Consider the following 19,372-nt stretch of genomic DNA (forward strand, 5'->3'; position numbering starts at 1 on the left):
AGACAGCACCCCCTCCGCTATGAGCAGAGTTAGCTCCTGGTAAAAACCTCCTGAACAATGAACGCTGACAGAATTCTAACCTGAAGATGTTTCAGCTGGTTGCAATCTGCAATCCTCACCACTAGATGGCACTAAATCCCCCTAAATCTTACACACTGGACCTTTAAACTCCCATGTGGCTGTAAAATATACATTCTACCAAATAGTTTGTGAGCAAGACACTGAATCCCAACAGTTTTGGAAACAATTTTCTGTGGCTCGCACTGACCTCTTTATTATTTGTGCAACTACAATACATCTGTTAGATGCTTCCAATCCTTACTGAAGTTGTCAGAGGGGAAACATGTCCCTGACGAACTTAACTTGTATTCACACTTTCTGATTGATACATGCTGTCATTTCAAAACTGGATTTATTATCAAGCCTGAGGAACACATTACTGCACACTAATATTTAACCTGATTATCACAGTATTGGATCCTGTGAGGACAGAATAAGTTTAATCATGACCCCACAGTATTAACACCATTACTCAACCTTTAAATGATACTGCCAGGTAAACATTTCATTCACATGTTAAGCGTGTGTTTGTGCCCAAAAAAAGTCAGAGATGTGTCTCTAATTTGTTTTGAACAAATTAACCCAACTGTCGAATAATCTGGAACGTCATTCAACGAAATAGGTCCAGTTGCCTACGCTATAGTACTTTAGATTACCATGATCTGGATGTCTGAGAATCTTCACCAACATGTTGCTTATCAATTTTGGAAGAATGCGTTTCGACTGGTATGGGAATTGAAAAGAACACTGGCTCCACACCAGTCCGTTTGAACTGAAGATTACGATGAAAGATTACCATGGCCTGAATGACTGAGAATCTTCACCGAGATATCCTATGCCAAACTTCCTTAACTGGCATGTGGGCTAATAGTCCTGATGATGGCACTACTGCAACAGTCAAAAGTGCAAAACTTTGACAATTCATAACAAATCAGTCGTACGTGCTGCGACTTTACAACCACCACTAAAATGTAGCCCACAGTGAGCAGAAATGTTCAACGCTTCAAGCTGCAGAGTCTAAACGTTCAATCACTCACTGTTTTCTCAAAATTGTAAAACTAATGAAACTCTAGTGAAAGTTCAGTCAGGGAGACAATACTTTTCATGCTCAGGCTGTAAGTCTACTTTCTCACCCTGTCATTCACTCCTTGCACGCATGCTCACTCACTATCTCTAGGTGTCATTGTCTGGGTCTGTCCATTGAGTCATCAGCTGACTGAAAATCAACCAATAGCACAGCGACACACCTTCTCTGTCAGCCTGTCATGTTACTCCTCCTCATTTTTAATATGGTTCCTTCTCTGCTGTAGTTCTTTCTTGCTGTACCCTCCCCATCACCACGTAGTCTCATCTACCTCAGAGTCAGCAGCCACCAGTGTCTGGACTCCAGACATCTGCCGCTCAGATGTCCCTCAGTCACAAAATATCTCCCTCTGGTGTCCAAGCGCCAAAGAGTTCTGTTAGAAGATGGATGGATAGTTGGAAATCTGCCTTTAAATGCAACCCTGGTGATTGTTTAAGTCATAGTGTGAGGTTAGCCTATGGATTTTCACTCGGCAGGTAGCTCAACAAGATCATGACTCGCCCGATGTGTCGAGGGTGGAGAGTTTGAGAACTGGGTGGTGCAGAATAAACATGTTAATGACTTATTGTGCTGTGTGGATTTGAAACACATGATTTGACTGAAACACATGGCGAACCCATGCAGGACGGAGCGGCTGGGCTAGGAAGCCCACGGACGCTCCATGACTACCTGCTGGGAGAACTGCATTCTGCACTTGCACCTTTAAACCCGAACCCTGCATATGGACTTGGCACACGGCACTTTCCTTACACAGACTTGACTTTTTAGTATTAGTATTTTAATATCTGGTCTCACTCCTCTTGATTATCCTTTTATCTATTTACTTATTTATTTACTATTTAACTTTATCTATCTATTAATCGTTCTTAACGTTTACTGTTGCTGTTTTTTGGACACCTGAATTTCCCTACAGGGATAAATAAAGGTTCCTTTATTCATTCAAGACTGCAAGTGCAGTATGTGCAACATGTAACATAACTGGAGTGTATCTGTCTGCCTTTATACACATTGACAGATGTTATCACAACCCTGGTGGTTGGGGAAGTAAAAAGTTGTCTGATGGTTGGCTAAACAGGATCAAGACCTGCTACTAGTGGCGGATGTTGTGAGTTCAGGACCTCAGTGATGCAAAATAAACATTTTATACCAACTTAGGTGTTTGTATTAGAGGCACATGACTTCTGCTGATGGAGCGCACTGTATCTCTCATTGGTCTGCCTCCTCTTCCTTTTTTGTAGGTTCGTGTTTTCATATTCCACATTTTTCTCATATTACTTGGATTTTTATATTGAAAATGTATTGCTAAGTGAAGTGCATTGTCATAGTAAGTACACGTTAAAGAGGACGACAGTGGCAGTGATCCTCTGCTTGCAAGAAATAAGTGAGGAGGTGATGACAGTGTGCTTAATGGACAGGGCTGGGTTCGCTGCAGTGTCATGGGGTCACATATTCAGTAAGTACTCTATTTTTTCAATGACCGCAAAATATGTTTGTCTATCATTTTGGGAATCTATATCATTTACAGCTGTTAAATAAAGTGATGAGATTAGCCTGTTAACTTTTTGTTACACGTTACTTTCACCTCTCTTTTACTAACTAATGAACTCTGCAGAAAAAGCTGAGCACGTCTGATAGTATGAACTCTCCCTAGCAACACATAGCTTACATATACTTATCTGGGGATCATGTAGTCATGGCTAAGCCTCCCTCTGGCCACCAATTTAAACTTGCCATTAGCATGTTAATTCCCCCAAACAAGTACCAGAGCCTATACACACATACACACACCCACACACATCTCCACAAATGATGTAATATATATATATATATATATATATATATATATATAACATATATATATATAACAGGCAAACACATGCTGACACACAAACCCACAAGCATACACATACACACAAATGTGCATTAAATAGGAGGATGTACAGAGGTGGGAGATCTTCAATAAATACATAAAGTATTCAATATATTAACATACAATGAAATGCATGACTTAAAGTCTCACTTAATATAATTAATAAATATGTTTATAAGTCATATACATACATATGTGAACACATTTTGATAAATTATTTCGTAATTGTACACGTGCTTTAATTATTTTGTTTATCTTTTAATAGTTAATTGACAAAAGCTTTTTTAAATTAATTTCTTTAGATTTTTAATAATTCCTGGTTAATTTGCCTTCACTTTATTTATTCCACTACATTAATCTCCAATCTCTCTGTTACATATGTTTTATTGTAGATTCATTTAGTAAAAAATAATAAGTCGTCACATCTAACATTAGACTTAATAATCAGCCGACACTGCTCATCTCTGCACTTCAGCAGGGTGGATATTGGAGCATCAGAAATAATGGTATGTAATAATTAGGGCTGTCAAAATAACATTAATTTCAATGATTAATTACAAAAAAAATAAAGCTTTAGAAAAAAAAAAAAATCAACACTGCTTAAACACGTTCTGTGGGGCCCTCTGACCCGGTGCGTCAATGAAGGCCACGTGGCTGCTTGGCCCTGTGAATGGAGCCTTTACATTTAAAAAACACCCACATGGAACTGGAACTGATAGGAGCAACGTTCTGTGCAATTTCTGCTGTAAGGAATTTTGGTACCATCGGAGTACTGCAAGCCTGAAATATCACCCCAACGCAAAGCATTTAGCAGCGATCCCGGATGTCCAAGCTAGAACAGCCTCTATTGCTAGCGCTAGCAGCCAGTGACATCAAGCCACACTCCACCAGGCGTTCAGACACAAACTGAGTAAGTAACTACCTGTGACTGACTAACTAACTAACTCCCTTGCAAAACTGTAGACCAGTTTGGGTGGTAGAGGACAGAGGGACAATTGTGTCCAAAATCCAGCATCACAAAGGCCAAAAGTAATTTGAATTCCATGCATCCATTTTCATCTGCTTATCTGGGGCCGGGTCACGGGGGCAGCAGGACAAGCAAAGCACCCCAGACGTCCCTCTCCCCAGCAACACTTTCCAGCTCCTCCTGGGGGACCCCAAGGTGTTCCCAGGCCAAATGAGATATGTAATCTCTCCAGTGTGTTCTGGGTCTGCCCCGGGGCCTCCTACCAGTGGGACGTGCCTTTAACACCACTATCCTGATCAGATGCCCGAACCACCTCCACTCACACAACGGAGTTGTGGCTCTACTCCGAGCTCCTCACCCTGTCTGAGCCCAGACACCCCACGGAGGAAACTCATTTTGACCGTCTGTATGTGCCATCTAATTCTTTTGGTCACTACCCAGAGCTCATGACCACAGGTGAGGGTTGGGACGTCATTTAAATTGAATTTTTTTTTTAAATACTTTCACAGCAAAAAATTGATGTATGGGGTTAATTCAGATTAATTAATCACAGGTCACATAATTAATTAGATTTTTTTAGAGCACTTGAAAGCCGTACCTGTTTGCTACCTTTTTATAAAGCCCTGACCTCACCTGAGCGCTGTGGGGGTACGGAGGAAGAGGGAAGATTCAATATGTCAGAAAAGAGATATTTTGTATTGACTGTATTTAAGCCCAATGACACAGCAAGCAAGATTTACAGCAAGCACATTTGTAGTGAATCAATTCTGAGCTGAAACAATTGGTCTGATGAGATGTGATGGTAGAAAAATGTCCAGGCCCACAGTGGGTGACGTGATGCTTAAAGACTTAAGGATGATACATTTGGATGGCCCCATTCCAAACATACACCTACAAAATGACTGCTGGAAATTAGACAGCGCTGGCCTACATCAGTGCATACCAAAGTAGAAACCAGTGGAGGAGGGACTCGCAAGTCACCTCTGAATGCAGAAAAACCCTACAGCAGCTGCCCACGGCTGCTAACGCTCTGCCCAATAAGGCGACTGCTCAGTCCACACCTACAGAGAAACACACATTTACCCTGGCTAAATGTGTCCACCTCAATCTGTGTATCATATTCTTACAATATCTATCAGTCTCATGCTACCTTTACCCAAAATATATCCTGCCATTTTTACTTGTTTACAGGATCAGTGCATAAACATGACATAGCATATATAAAGTAATTGCTTCTTAGTCAGAGCAAATGAAAGATGGAGGGTATCAACGCCTCTATCACCATCAAAGTCACTATCTTATTCAAATGTCCCTGTAGACTCTTAGTGTTGTTTAAGGGGTCTCAAACTACTGGCCGGGAGGCTAGATCTGGCCCATGAGTCGATTTCATAAGGCCCACTACACAGGTATGTGCGTAAGTACGTGCTGAAGTTGCAAAAGCAACAGCCCCAGTAATATTTTTTGTTTTTATTTTTGCTGTTTTGCTGTGAAGGAGAATTACCAGTAGCCTATAACTATGAAAGTTAGATGGAAAAAAAAGCAGTGATGCCCTATGACCTCTGCCTTGTGACCTCTGTGTTTGGCAGCCACTGGGGGCTCCAGTGGTGCGAGTCTTTTTAAATTGTGGAAATTATCAACGACGAATGGTTTAACCACTGGGATGCCCTGTGAATAAAAATCTCCACATATGCTGCCTTGTCTGCAGCACATTGTGCAGTATTGCCTTATATCATGCTATAGACAGAATCACAATGTTTATTTACAATAACGTCTGCGTAGAAAATCCTCACATCATGTACATTAAATCAAATGCCACTGAGCAAACACTGCCTCAATTAGTTTGTTTTTAGCCACCTATAAAAGGCCCACCAAAAAAATAAATAAATAAATTAGCAGTGTGCGCTATATCTAGAATATATTGACTACTTTACCTTGCTGTCAGACAGCCCTTTCTGACAGGGAATGCAGCCGTTATCTCAAAGCCACCAGACTCCCCTTACAAAAACTGTCATTTTACTTAGCAGAACACTGGAGTTGTTGGTCTACTGTAGCAGCAATTGGTTGGTGTGTAAAGGTAGGTAAAGGTAAAGCAGAGCAAATATTCAGATATAGCGTACACACTGATATGGATAATTTTAGGTGTCTAAAATACACTTTGCTGTGTACATGGTTTAGTTTCTTTGCCGATAGATTTGCTTCATCAAAGATGATAGAAAAGTAACAAAGTACATAAAATAAGAACAGCAGAAAATGTCAGACAGGTCAGACCACCATGTTTACCTAAATATCTTACTGTTACAGTTAGTAATCAATAGCCAGCTTTTTTACTCAGAAGTCATTGTCACTGTAAGCGTGATGTCATGGTAATTTGGTTTATTACATGAGTTAATCTTAGCTCACTAGCTGGCTAACATACCGACAGTAGGCTACATGCAAGAGGGACACAGCAAAAAGGTAAACGGCTGAGGGGAGCTGGATTCAGACGACCAGCAGGTGATGTATGTCAAGCAACCATTTACATAATCATTTTAACAGGAAGTAGCCCTGTTTTCTCAAAAGCATTTTTAAGACAGGAGTAGGCTAATAACTAAATACTAAATAACTTAAAACAAACACTTCAATCACTGATAAATACACAGCATATTACTGTATATCTATACATATCGGTGAATATTCTCAGTCATCCAGGTCATGGTAATCGTAAGTGCTAATATCGTAGGCAACTGGACTTGCTTGCGTTTCTTGAAGACGTTTTGCCTCTCATCCAAGAAGGAGTTAGGGTCTATTGACTCACATGGTGGCCAGGTGGGTCAACGACTCACATTGCAACCTTAACGACTCTGAAACTAAGAGCTCACGTGACCCCTACGACTCTGCAAGGGTCCCACCCACATAGGATTTATAGCCTGCAATTTCGTACCAGTCATTTAGAACTGAAGAAGCTTCTTGGATGAGAGGCGAAACGTCTTCAAGAAACGCAAGCAAGTCCAGTTGCCTACGATATAGCACTTACGATAGCAAAACATAGTTACTGTGAATGAGTTTCATCTTTAACATACTGTAAAAGAAAGTTCTATTTGTGGGGGGCTAACCCCAAAAGCTCCAGTTCAGAGTGGGTTGGAGAGCCTGGTCACCAAGTAAAACGTGTCTCATAGGTACAGGGGCATAGCACCAAATTTTGGGCCCTATGCATAAGCAACCTCTGTGGGCCCCCGCCCATCCTCTGTTCCATGTCACTTTCATGCACCTTATGATTTATTTTTTTTAAGAGTCATTTTGCTTTCTTTCCCTTTCCTTTTTTTCTGTATTTTCTTTTTTAACCCTGATTTTCCCTTCTTAAGGAAAGACCCGACAGTGCATGTTGGTGCTCCAAAACCAAAGGCAGTCACTTAGTTGACTCTGGCTGCATTTAGAAACGAATCCTAGTGCAGGGCGGACTGAACCGTTTTGCACCTTTGAGGAATGAGAGCAGCCTCAGAGAACTTTGACTTTTTTTAATACAAAGTTCAGTCATTCAACCAATTTGTTCAGCCAATTTTATTTTAGTTATGTCACTAATTAATCAGAAATTTAAAAAAACAACAACTGTAAACAAAACCAAACTTTTCATTCCAGGCTTTTTGAGGGCCCCTCTCACACTGGGGTCCTGGGTAATCAGTCCCACTTTTCCCCCCACTACAACACCTCTGAATAGCTATAGTGAAATATAGGATGGTAAGGCCAAAAAAAATGTTCATGAAAATCTTTATGAGATTGCTTAATTGTTCTGTATAGTACATATTTTACATACAAACCTAGATACAACCCACTCCAGTCTTATTCTTGGGCTTCACCAGCAGTTAATGAGTCACTGTAAAGTAAGGTCAGCACAATATTTGCATACTTTGTTATTTCTTTGAGGAATTTAATCAGGTTTAAACACAGATAGATGGTATATTCATATCAACTTACACTAAATGTGGGGCGTCGGTGGCTTAGTGGTAGAGCAGGCGCCCCATGTACAAGGCTTCGAATCCAGCCTGTGGCCCTTTGCTGCATGTCATCCCCCCTCTCTCTCTCCCCCCTTCACGCTTACCTGTCCTGTCCATTAAAGGCAGAATGGCCCAAAAAATATCTTAAAAAAAAAAAAAAATCCTCCACCTAAAATCTGAGGGGCGCTTCATTTTAAAGTTAGAGCCCCTCAAAATATCTGTGCACGCCCCTGCCCAACATGTTTAAAATTCATTGTTAAATCCAACTCACAAATGTTTTCAGCTTTTTTCCTGCCATTTAGAATTTACCTCACTTTTTAATTAAATATATATATATATATATATATATATACATATATACAATTTCATACTTAACATTTAGCAAGCAAGCAACTATTACTGCAGTGCACCTGACACCAAAATGATTCTAAAGTAGTGGAGTAGTAGGAGTTGACCTGATGCACATCAAGTTATAAACGAGGTGAACGACTGATTATATACGTTGTGAAGTTTAATGTGACTTCTCTGTCTCCTCTGTAATGAGAAAGCTGTCCAGGTAAGAGGAGGGAACAGAGAAATGGAGCTGGATTGTATTCAGTTGAAATTTATTGTTAAAAAAAGGTTTTGTTTACACTGAGCATTCAAGACGCCCCCCTCAGTGAGAACAATGCAGCCAGTGGAACCCTGGGTAACGCCCTGATCCCACGTTTAAAACCAACCACAGAGCGGCATCGCCATCCTAAAGCTCCAGTCAGAACAGATTTGCCGAAGCAAACTTGACTCCCTTGCTGTGGCGAAAACCAGAAGGGACTGAACATACTGTACAGTGCTGAGGACAGGTGCACGAGCATAAGCTGCTAGGGCTAGCAGGCTAACAACAGCACGCCACAAGCTGAAAAATTATCTGTTTCTAACACTTTATTATCTTTACCGTCTGTCTCTGTCCTTGCACAGAGTGCTAGACGAGCCTCTGATAACGCTGCTTGTATTCTTTCACCACCAAGTTACAAAAGCAGAACTATCCATGCACAAGAAGACGAGCCGGGAGTTGTGTCTTTTTAACTGCGTGAACACTGGTTGGACAAGGTTGGATCTAGACCTATGTTGCACCTGAAAGGGAAAATAAACAAAAAGATGCAAAGGTATTAAGGGGAGAAAAAGTCAAGTTGACAAAGCTGATCAAAAAGATCTATTTATATCCACTGTAATGTTTAAAGGAGGTGGGAGGACTTTTTAAAATGTCGGCGTGAACCTTTAAGTTTTAAGTAGAGGAGCTTGTATTGTGTCATTCCCATTTGAGACATGCACTAAATTGACTTCTTTAGATAAACTGAAAAACTGAATGCACAATGGACTATAGCTTCTACATCAGCTTTATCTGATCGGGTTAAACTCGACTCATGTTTCCTGTAAAGTCATGTAACTTAAAATCTGCACATTCATTCCATGTGTGAGACATTCTAAATGCACTGATAAAGATATAGGACATAGGTGCCAAATTTTTAGGGAAAAGTATGAACTGAGAGCATATTCATAAACTTGAAGCAGCCCAGATACCTCAAATATTAAAGGTATAGTGTGTAGGATTTAGAGGCATCTAGTAGTGAGGTTGCAGATTGCAGCCAACTGAAACTGTCACTCTCAACTCCTAGCTTAGCAGCTAGGACAACTACAGTGATGCAAAGACGCAAATGGCCCGATCTAGAGCCAGTGACTAATCTGTCCATTCTGGGCTACTGTAGAAACAACATGGCAGCCTCCACGGAAGAGGACTCGCTCTATATGTAGGTATAAACGGCTCACTCTAGGGCAGGGGTAGGCCACATGCAGCTGTTGTGCCCCTCTCCAGTGGCTTCCTGTGGCTTTGGCAAATCTTTATATGGAAATTAATAATGGCTATTTTTTTTTAACATTTTCATTGTTGTAGGCCTTGAGTGATTCTTACATTCTCTGCTGTAAAATGTGTAGCACATACACAGAATAAAAAAGTGTTTTTACACTTTATCAGCTAAACATGCATCATACGGCCCGTCACCATCCATCCATCTATCCATTTTCATACGCTACGGCCAGGTCGCGGGGGCAGCAGGCTGAGCAAAGCACCCCAGACGTCCCTCTCCCCAGTGACGCTTTCCAGCTCCTCCTGGGGGACCCCAAGGCATTCCCAGGCCAGACGAGATATGTAATCCCTCCAGCGTGTTCTGGGTCTGCTCCGGGGCCTCCTACCAGTGGGATGTGCCCAGGACAGGAGGCATCCTGATCAGATGCCTGAACCACCCCACCTTTTCCTTTAAATTTTGCTGAACCTCAATAGCAATGGATTGGTCTTGGATCGCCTTAGTTAAGCTAGCTATGGATTCCCAATCAGAAAAGTCTTGTAGGACAACAGAGAATTTCACAGTGCGTGGACATATTTGTTTGCTTTTACCACCACCCCTGCAAAGTTAAAGCACCAAACAATCATTAATAGCTCACAACAGAGTATCCACCTGGTGGTAAAACATATTAACAAATGCACAGAGTAATGTTGTTGGGCAAATTTAGACTTTCTGTTTCCGTCATTATAAGACTTAAATATGTTTTGCAGCATCAGGCAGATTATTGAGAGCTTTTTTGGCCAAAGATGGCTCTTTTGATAGCAAAGGTTGCTGACCCCTGTTCTAGGGGGTCAGCAACACAATGAGTCTTAGTTTCAGGTACATATGCACGAACGAAAACACAGTTATGAATATCATATTCCTTTTCTGTGAATATTTACCCCAAAATTCTACATACTGGACCTTAAATATTGCTTCTGTAAATTTTAGCATACCAAAGCAAAGTTTAATTGCCAGGGATCACAATGGTTTCAGATGTGATTTGACCACAATACTCCAACAATTTGATAGTTCACTTCATAAAATTGGGGAAAGTCAGCCTCAGCATGCAGCTGTTCACAGTAAAACTCCCTAAATCCAGCTGTACATTACTTGCTCAGCACCAAACAGCAGACAGAGACAGTTAGAAACTAGATGATGAACATAGTGGAGCATTTTTCAGCTGAAAGGCCAAAAAAGATCTAGACATGCAGTGAATATTGAACTTACATGTGCCAGGCAGTATGAAACATGAGTCCAAATAAATGACAGCGTTGCTCCGTAACTTCTGGATGTGTAAATAAGCAGCTGTTTGCTCACAAGTCTGGCATATTGACTTAAAGGATGATAAGACAGACATGTGACAATCATGTCCACCCTATCAAGCAATTGGCCACAGGTGTGAAGGTAAGGCTGGGTTTTCAACTGCTCTCAAGCGTTTTTTGTTCTTGTGCTTTAAAGGAGAGGCTGTCCAAATGTTTGCACCCTTATTCCCAAGTTCAGGGAGGCATGCAGTTTAATACAGAATTTGACAGTGTGGCCACTCAGAGCAGGTATAGACACTCGGGCCTTTTGTAGGGCTGGACCCCAAATATTCAACTATTCAGTAGTTCCTTGGGTAGGTATTCCCTTTTTCAATTTTGGGATTCAGATATTCAGTTTTATTTATTTATTTTGAGAAATGACAATAAAGACATTATAAATACATGTATATCTCAGTATTTCCCAATTATTGATTTTTTTGTGGCGGCAACATTACTATTTAATATAGGAAAGATCTTATTTTAGTATACAGCTGCGCTCTATCGTCTCATTTCAAGCTCAGCACCTGGAACAGCTGTTGAGTCCGCCTGCATATACACAAAAAACACAATCTTCATCTAAATCTAACCAACTAGTTTTGGTGCCTAAACCCAACCGTGGTGCCATGCACCACATAATGTCAACACAATATGTGCCACCACCACGTGATGAGGTTCAGAGGTCACGTATTCACTAATTTCTGTGAAATCACGTTAAACTATTAGCATCACACAGCTGTCGTGAAGGTGTTTCAGGTCAGAGTGGAGCCATTTTGGCGTTTGTGTCAGTTTGTTGGGACTGTGTAACAGCTCGGTGTCAGATGTTAGCCACTGCTGCTGTGTTAGCTTGTGCTTATTGAGCAGACGGGAGGAGAGCGGCTCCAAAGACGGGCCTTCAGCACTGCTTCTAACCTGTGTTAATAGAAACACTGACTCTTGTAAATATAAATTTCAAATCTTAAATTTGCCAGAGCGATGATGCTGTTTGTGCACTTCTGTTGCACAGATTTGACAGGCGTTGTCGTAGATTAGGGAGCTATTATCGTTAGAGCCAAATAAGTCATTCACTCTGCGGACATTGGATGTATTTACTGTGCAGTACACTGTACAACACTGGTGCCATCAGGTGTTTCACCTTGGAAGAGCAGATGGATTTTGACCGCTCAAGGTTGTGTATTCCGTTTTATATGACAGATAAAAAATTGGACATTTATTCAACCTGTGTTTGGTGGTTTCAACAAACACGATGATTGTTCTGCAACTGGACCTGCAGTTTACTGTCAAAACTCAACACAACCACAGTAGCTGTGGCATCAAAGCTCATCAGCCAGGTTAGGCCAAGTTAAACATCCATGTAGCTGCAAGCTCCTACATTATAATGAGCATTTATGTGCAGCATCCTCACCACCACTCGAGCTGCTGCTTCGAGTATTTGCCCTTGATTACTACTAAAGCTCTGAAGCCCCAGAAGATGGTCTTCAGGATGGCCCTAGCCTTTAGACGTGGTTGGACAATACTTTGTATGACCTAGTTTGCTTTAAGGCCAGTGAACCCTTTAACCTTCTGGTTACAGAGCTTTACCTGTTCTTCACAGTAGAAATGTGTGGCTCCATCTTTGAAGCAATAATAAACATTGTAAATAAATACACACTGTCTAATATACCTGAATATGAATGGATGACAACACTTATTTTACCTGCCTTCTTTTCTGTTACATGAATTACATAATTGGATCACATTTCATTCTCTATCATGCGTCTGCATCTTTACAAAAGCCTAAAAAAACCCATCATTCATCATGTGCGCTGATCATTCCAGTGTATCCAAGGGATACCGCCAACAACGCATAATTATATTAATGGAAACCAGTATCAACACTTCATCCAGGTAATGATATAGGATGCTATTCTTGGTGAAGCTTTTGGCTAAAGCAAGGTCAGTGCTCGACGCCTCTATCAGATTGTGTCTGAGGCACAATCTGGGTCCTTTGGGTTAATAATAGAGATGGAAAACAGGGATGTCGTAGAGGAATCTCCTGTACACACAGCACTCAATTAAGATCAGGGCAGGTTAATGAGGGAGGCTTTGCGTACGGCTGACGTCATTGTGATCCTCATCAAAACCCCTGGTGGACAACTCATTTGTCGTTGAGGCAATAAGGGGACTGCCATCCTGAAAGCTCTCCAACTCGGAGGATTTGAGGAAGATTAGACGGTTCCTTTGTTGCACTCGTGAATCAACTGTTAGGTGTGTTTTTCTTTGTTCTGCATTATTTCTAATACTCGTTTCTTTCTGTTGAACATTTCTTCCAACTGTTTCTGCTCAGAAAACTCTCACAACATTAAATAATACAAAAAGCTGATGCAGTTCCACCCAGAGCAAGTTTCTGCAGCAGCCATATCTGTATTGGTTCCTGAGTATTGATGAAATGTGTTTTTTTCCGAGGGGATTGTAGCCTAAATTTAACAACAGAAGAATTGCAGCCCACAACAGTACGTGACTACCAAAATATCTCACTGTGACCTGAATTCATGTTGGTGTTTCTATTATTTTGTCTGGTGGACATACACTTAATAATAGAAATGTAGCTAGTGTGAATGTCCTAGTAGCATCCTGTACCGTACAGATTGGTCAAATCAGTATTAGACCAAAACTTTAACACAGATACACTGTGTGGTTGCCGCTGAACAACTGAAGTTTGGCAACATTACTCACAGTCACTGCTTCATTTAAAGCTTTAGGGGGTCTGCAACAAATCTAAGTCATCATCACTGTGGATTTCTAAGCAGTTATGAGGGGAGAAAGAAAGAAAGCAGCCACAGATGAGACATAAGTTGGGACCATGGATGTGTGATGGAAACTGCATACAGTGTCTGAGGTGGCCAAAAAGCTAAATTTCAGTGGTATAAAATTACCCAGATATTCCACACCGTGGTCACCATGAAGCAGGCGCACTCGAGACTTTTACAGACAGAAGGGCTAGCTTTCAGTTTAGTCCTCCACTAGCTTGAATGGGAGTAAAAATGGTTTAATTGTGCAGCTCTTCTAGACATTTGAAATATTATCAAATACCCAAACAAGTGATTTCGCAGGTATAGGAGCCATGAGTCAGGATGCTAATTTGTCCTGTGGGGGTCACTGTACTGTCAGGGGTGTCTGTCAATACAGGTAGGAACTATTCACTGAGGGACAGGTGTTGCTAGACGGGAAGTACACATAGTTTTTTTTACCGCAACTTCGAGCCACATCAAGTCAGGTGTACGCTGCTTAATGTAATGGCGAAAAATGTGTATATTTGAATGGATTATGGACACAGATCCATGGATGTTTGCAAGTTTTTCATTAAGGACTGCAGCGGTGATAAATAAATTATGCACCAAAGAAGAAGAAGAACAAGAAGTGGACTCTTTGTTTCACCTGATGAGCTGCAGTCAGTTTGGTCAGGCGAGTGCATCAGTTAGTAAGTAGCCTGTCTATGCAGCCTCTTATTGGCTTTAAGTTTTGTCTAACACTCAAAATGTACCTAATGATTTACAGACGTCTCTTTCACAATGTATTATATTATTATATATTATAATCTATGGGGAAACGTCTTTTTTTGGCTCTATGGCATCACAAGACAAACCCGGAAGTTGAAATTCCAGCTGCAGCAGGCATCTGTTTACAACAAAACAACACTGATAAACCCACAGTGCACGACAAGCCCAGCACCAAACAACAGAAACAAAGTAGTACCTAGCTAGTGAATGTTACAAGGTAGATGATTTTCTCAGGAGTTGATGGAGACCAGTAACATAGCTTCGGATAACTAACTAACTCAATGGAAACACTGTATTACCTGCATCCAAAAATAAACCAACTGAAGCTTGTTGGAGAGCAGACGCAAAAATGCAAATGGCCCTAATTAGGGCCAGTGTTTGGTTTGTCCTTTCTAAGCTACTGTAGAAACAACATGGCGACCTCCATGTAGATATGAACTGCTCATTCTGATGGTAACACAAACACAACAATTATTATTTTCAGCTCATGATAAGCTGATGAAAACATAGTTCTGAATATCATATTTCTGCCAATCGATGCCACTAAATCCTACACACTGGACCTTTAACGATGAATTGTATGGGAAATCGTTTTTGAGTGTTCAAAGGGACAAAATGTTCATAGATAGGAGATAATTCTGACTTTGCTCACTCTCTATAAGCCATGAAAGGGTTTGAGGTGTCAAGTGACAGGAAATACTGCTGCAAAGAGAGAGTGTCACTTCACAGACCTACACTAAGTATAGAAGGTGAAGCCAGATGTTCCACTATAACAAAGCCTACAACACCCTCAGTGCATTATATTTCCTGCATTCAATTCGATGGATTGAGTATAAACTGATCAATAACATTTTCAAAACCTGTTTCGTCTACACACACTCACAACTGTCTTCTTCTCTGTCCGTGACACGTTGCTGTCCTGCATCACTGCCCTCTGCAGCCAACAAAACCAGAAATGTGTTTCACATCACTCCTCATGTGTGTGTCATGTCAGTCTGGTACAACAAGCGATACAAACAATGCTGCCTCATTAACAGAAAAAACCTCCACAGCACCAGTAGTGGTCAGAAACTCTGCAAGGTCCCTTTAACCACATGGGTGTCACTGCAAATGTACAAGTTTGCACCTGTCATATTGCTGCCCCATTCTAACGGATAATATCTTAATAGTGCTCATAATGTGCACCATCCATGTACACATTAATAAAACACATTTCAACTTTTGAGATTATTGTAAAGAAAGGGTGAAGTTAAACAGAATTAAAGGTTCTGCATGCGAAACTCAGAGCATTCAAACCAGTTTTTGCTATGTAAAGATATATTTGAGTAAAGGTGTTCTCTTACAGTACATCTGTGCGTGCTGTAATTTGAGCATCTTTGTGGTTTGTTCAGGTAAACCGGTCTGGCTGCTAGTGCATATTAGTGCATGTGTGTGTCCCGCTGGCTAGCTCATCCCTAGCTCATCACTAGCCGGTTAGCGCAGATATTGGGACAGCAGCGGTGAGGAATCGCAGCACCCACACTGCAGTTACCCCTGGTTAACACTGTCCGCTCTTTCAGCACTGTTACTGCTGTTGTGTATGGAATTAGCACTGTTAGCTGCTGGCTCGCCATGTTGAGAACTGTGTGCAGACAACTCATATGCTCTGAATGTTGCATAAAGCAGGGATGAAAATATAACAATAAAAGACCTTCCTGCTCCCTAAAAAGTCAGACTATTCTACCTTCAGCCAAAAAAATTACAACACCCTGCACCTTTTCTGACCCTTTCATTTTCTGTAACCGCTTATCCTGTTAGGCGTCGCGGGGGCTGAGGCCTATCCCAGCTGACATTGGGTGAGAGGCAGGGTACACCCTGGACAGGTCGCCAGACTATCACAGGGCTGACACATAGAGACAGACAACAATTCACACTCACAGTCACACCTATGGACAATTTAGAGTCACCTATTAACCTGCATGTCTTTGGACTGTGGGAGGAAGCTGGAGCACCTGGAGGAAACCCACGCTGACATGAGGAGAACGTGCAACCTCTGCACAGAGGGGCTCCCCCACCCCAGGGTTCGAACCAGGACAGTGCGACAATGCTAACCACAGCACCACCGTGCTGCCTGACCCCCTTTAACCACCAAATAGTTTCTGTATAGTCCCTCAGATATGCACCACAGTTGGTACAGATATATCTACACATATGCTTGCCAATATGTACTTTCTAAAAAACCTGAATATACTATCGGGGTATATCTTTCTTTTAACTTTGGGAAATGCTCAGGATTCATCCAAAATCCATCCTTTTTATCTCAGGTTTGACAACCAATTCCATCCACAATGATCCATCTTCCTGATATTAATATGCTGTAACACAAAAAGAATACTTCTGTGATACTTGCAACAAATGATCCAGCACCCATGATGCTTTGCAAGGCGTTGAGTGAACATTCATCTTCATACTGTAGCCTGCTGTTTGCTGGCAACACATTTGTACTTAATATTAGATGTCTCTCCTCTTGGATTCCTGTCTGTGCAACAATTACAAACTTCATCTCTACAGCAGCTGATAGCTCAGGCACAGCTTTGAATATATGTGTTTATATATGTTTATATATGTTATATATCCAGATATTCCTGTGGGGCTGGGATTAGTGTGTGGCACTCATAAGTGACTTTATTTTTATATAACATCTCAATTACATTCCCCTCTGGGACCTAAAGTGTGTTGACGGCACACGCAGATACTCAATGCAGAGTTTATGGCGACCTTATCGCACTTAATGGTGTTTGTTTTAATCTCCTGAGGGATCACCATAACATTCTTACAGGCCCTTAATGCTGGGCTGTCTGCTGAGTTTTCAGTGACCTTATCGCACTTTATGGCATTATTTCATGTCCCGTAACAGCCTCTCACTGGTGGAAGGAGGGGAGGGGGGCGTTTGACTGGTTTAAGTGGTCTAAAAACGGACAGTCTGATACCTCAAACACAACACCGGGATATTATGGCCATTACGTAACGCAATTTACGGAATACCCCGCGGGCCAATTAAACGGATAACGATATGTTGTAACAATTTCAGTAATCTGCTCGCCTTGCATAACAGCGGGGCCTGGATGCGCTGCGAGGACAGATGCGCAGCCTGGCATATTGGTAATGGATTGTAAACACGGGCTGCCTATAGGCCGCGGCTGCCTCACATATTATTCTGATGGAGAAGAGCCACCTTCTCTCCCCGCCACCTGCAGAATGCGCAAGTCTCCAACAGCCCACTGCAGCCCCGTGTAGCCTCTTGATTTATTGCACTGCACAAAACAGATAGCAGTGGGCTTTGGCAGGGATCTGTGCACGCTGATGCGGCGGCGACAGCGAGCACAGAAAAGCAGTTTGGAGGAAAAAGCGCTGAAAAATATGCGGTGGCCTAGAAATAAATAACAGACGGTGACAGCCCCCCGTATTGATTCACATGAAGATGCACAGCAGAAATTCAGTCATTGCGCTCAAACGGTGCTTACCTCCAGCGTGCGTATCTCTTTTTGTGTCAAGTCGTTGGATGTGGCACATTTGGTCCGTAAACCCTCCAAACTAGAAATGCTTATGTCTATCATATTTTGCACCAACTCGCACTGCTGCAAGGCTTTCTGCAAACTCAGATGCTGCTCCTCGCTTTTTGTCATCTCCTCGTTCATAGTTTTGCGAGCAGTGGTCGTTATTTTCCCTTTGCACTTTGAAATAAAAATAAAAAAAAAACAACAACAAAAATAATAATTCAGGAAAGAAACGTGGAGAAGCCCACGGAGCAGAGCAACCTGCAAAACGCCATGAAACGAGATGTTGTAGGTTTACAGACGCGGTTTGAGCCGTGAGAGAGTCGACTCCATTGCAACAACAGTCCTCGTAGTTCCTGCTGTTTCATCAAGGTGTCTCCGGCTGGAGGCTAAATCAAACACAATGTGAAGATACCGAGCGGGACGACACGGTTCGCCACAGCATCCATTGGGTGCCCCTTCGTTTCAAATGGATGGGTTTGCTTTTTTACAAAAAATAAAAAAAAAAGAAAAGAGAAGAGAAGCGGTTCAGCAGCGCATCATGAGCACACGGATCTGTGGGGAAAGCCTGGTGGTTTTAAAGGTGCTGATGTGTGGACTGGATGCAGGTACTCCCTGTCTCCCTTGGCAGCAGCTGCATCCCGGTTCGCTCCCACCACACCGACATGTTTCCTGTCAATCAAACCCACAGCAACAGCATCGCATCGCCCAGGCACCGCCGTGAGGGGCCGCTCTCGCGAGATTAGCGCCGAGTGCGGTGGGCTCAGTGCTTCAGCCAGTCTCCAGGCCTGTGTGAGGAGCAAGACTTTTTACATGTCTGGAGGAAAGATGGGGGGATGTACCTTTATCATATGTTTTTATACACACACCTAAATGTGCACGCTCACATACACTCACACACACATAGCTTACACTCACCTGCAGCCTACACACACTATTTCTATTGCTAGTAGGCCATGACACAACAGGCCTGTTTAAAACTTGAAATTCTCGTAAAAGTTTGATGAATTTTAACTTTTATTTTCTTCCTTTTTAGGGTAATTGTGTCAGTGTGTACCTGTCTGCTCCTGGTTGTGTGTCTTATTCCCTCTTCTGTACTCCTGATGAAAAGAAATATCAAATGTTAAGACCCTAACATAATCATAACCAGGAAATACAGCAAACACAATGAACAAACAATATAAATTA

At 41.8% G+C, this 19,372-nt stretch overlaps 1 protein-coding gene across 3 annotated transcripts in view; it reads right to left on the bottom strand.

Annotated features, from left to right (window-relative positions):
• Positions 1-18,890, bottom strand: part of ksr2 (kinase suppressor of ras 2) — a 196,167-nt gene extending 177,277 nt beyond the window's left edge. For all 3 annotated transcript variants that reach the window (XM_049578483.1, XM_049578484.1, XM_049578482.1), the window contains exon 1: positions 18,152-18,890. In XM_049578483.1, the coding sequence (XP_049434440.1) occupies positions 18,152-18,325 (174 nt within the window). In that variant the 5' untranslated portion in view covers positions 18,326-18,890. The remainder of the gene's footprint in view (positions 1-18,151) is intronic.
• Positions 18,891-19,372: the final 482 nt, after the last annotated feature.

Source organism: Epinephelus fuscoguttatus, linkage group LG6 (assembly GCF_011397635.1).
Source record: "Epinephelus fuscoguttatus linkage group LG6, E.fuscoguttatus.final_Chr_v1".
Lineage (NCBI taxonomy): Eukaryota > Metazoa > Chordata > Actinopteri > Perciformes > Serranidae > Epinephelus > Epinephelus fuscoguttatus.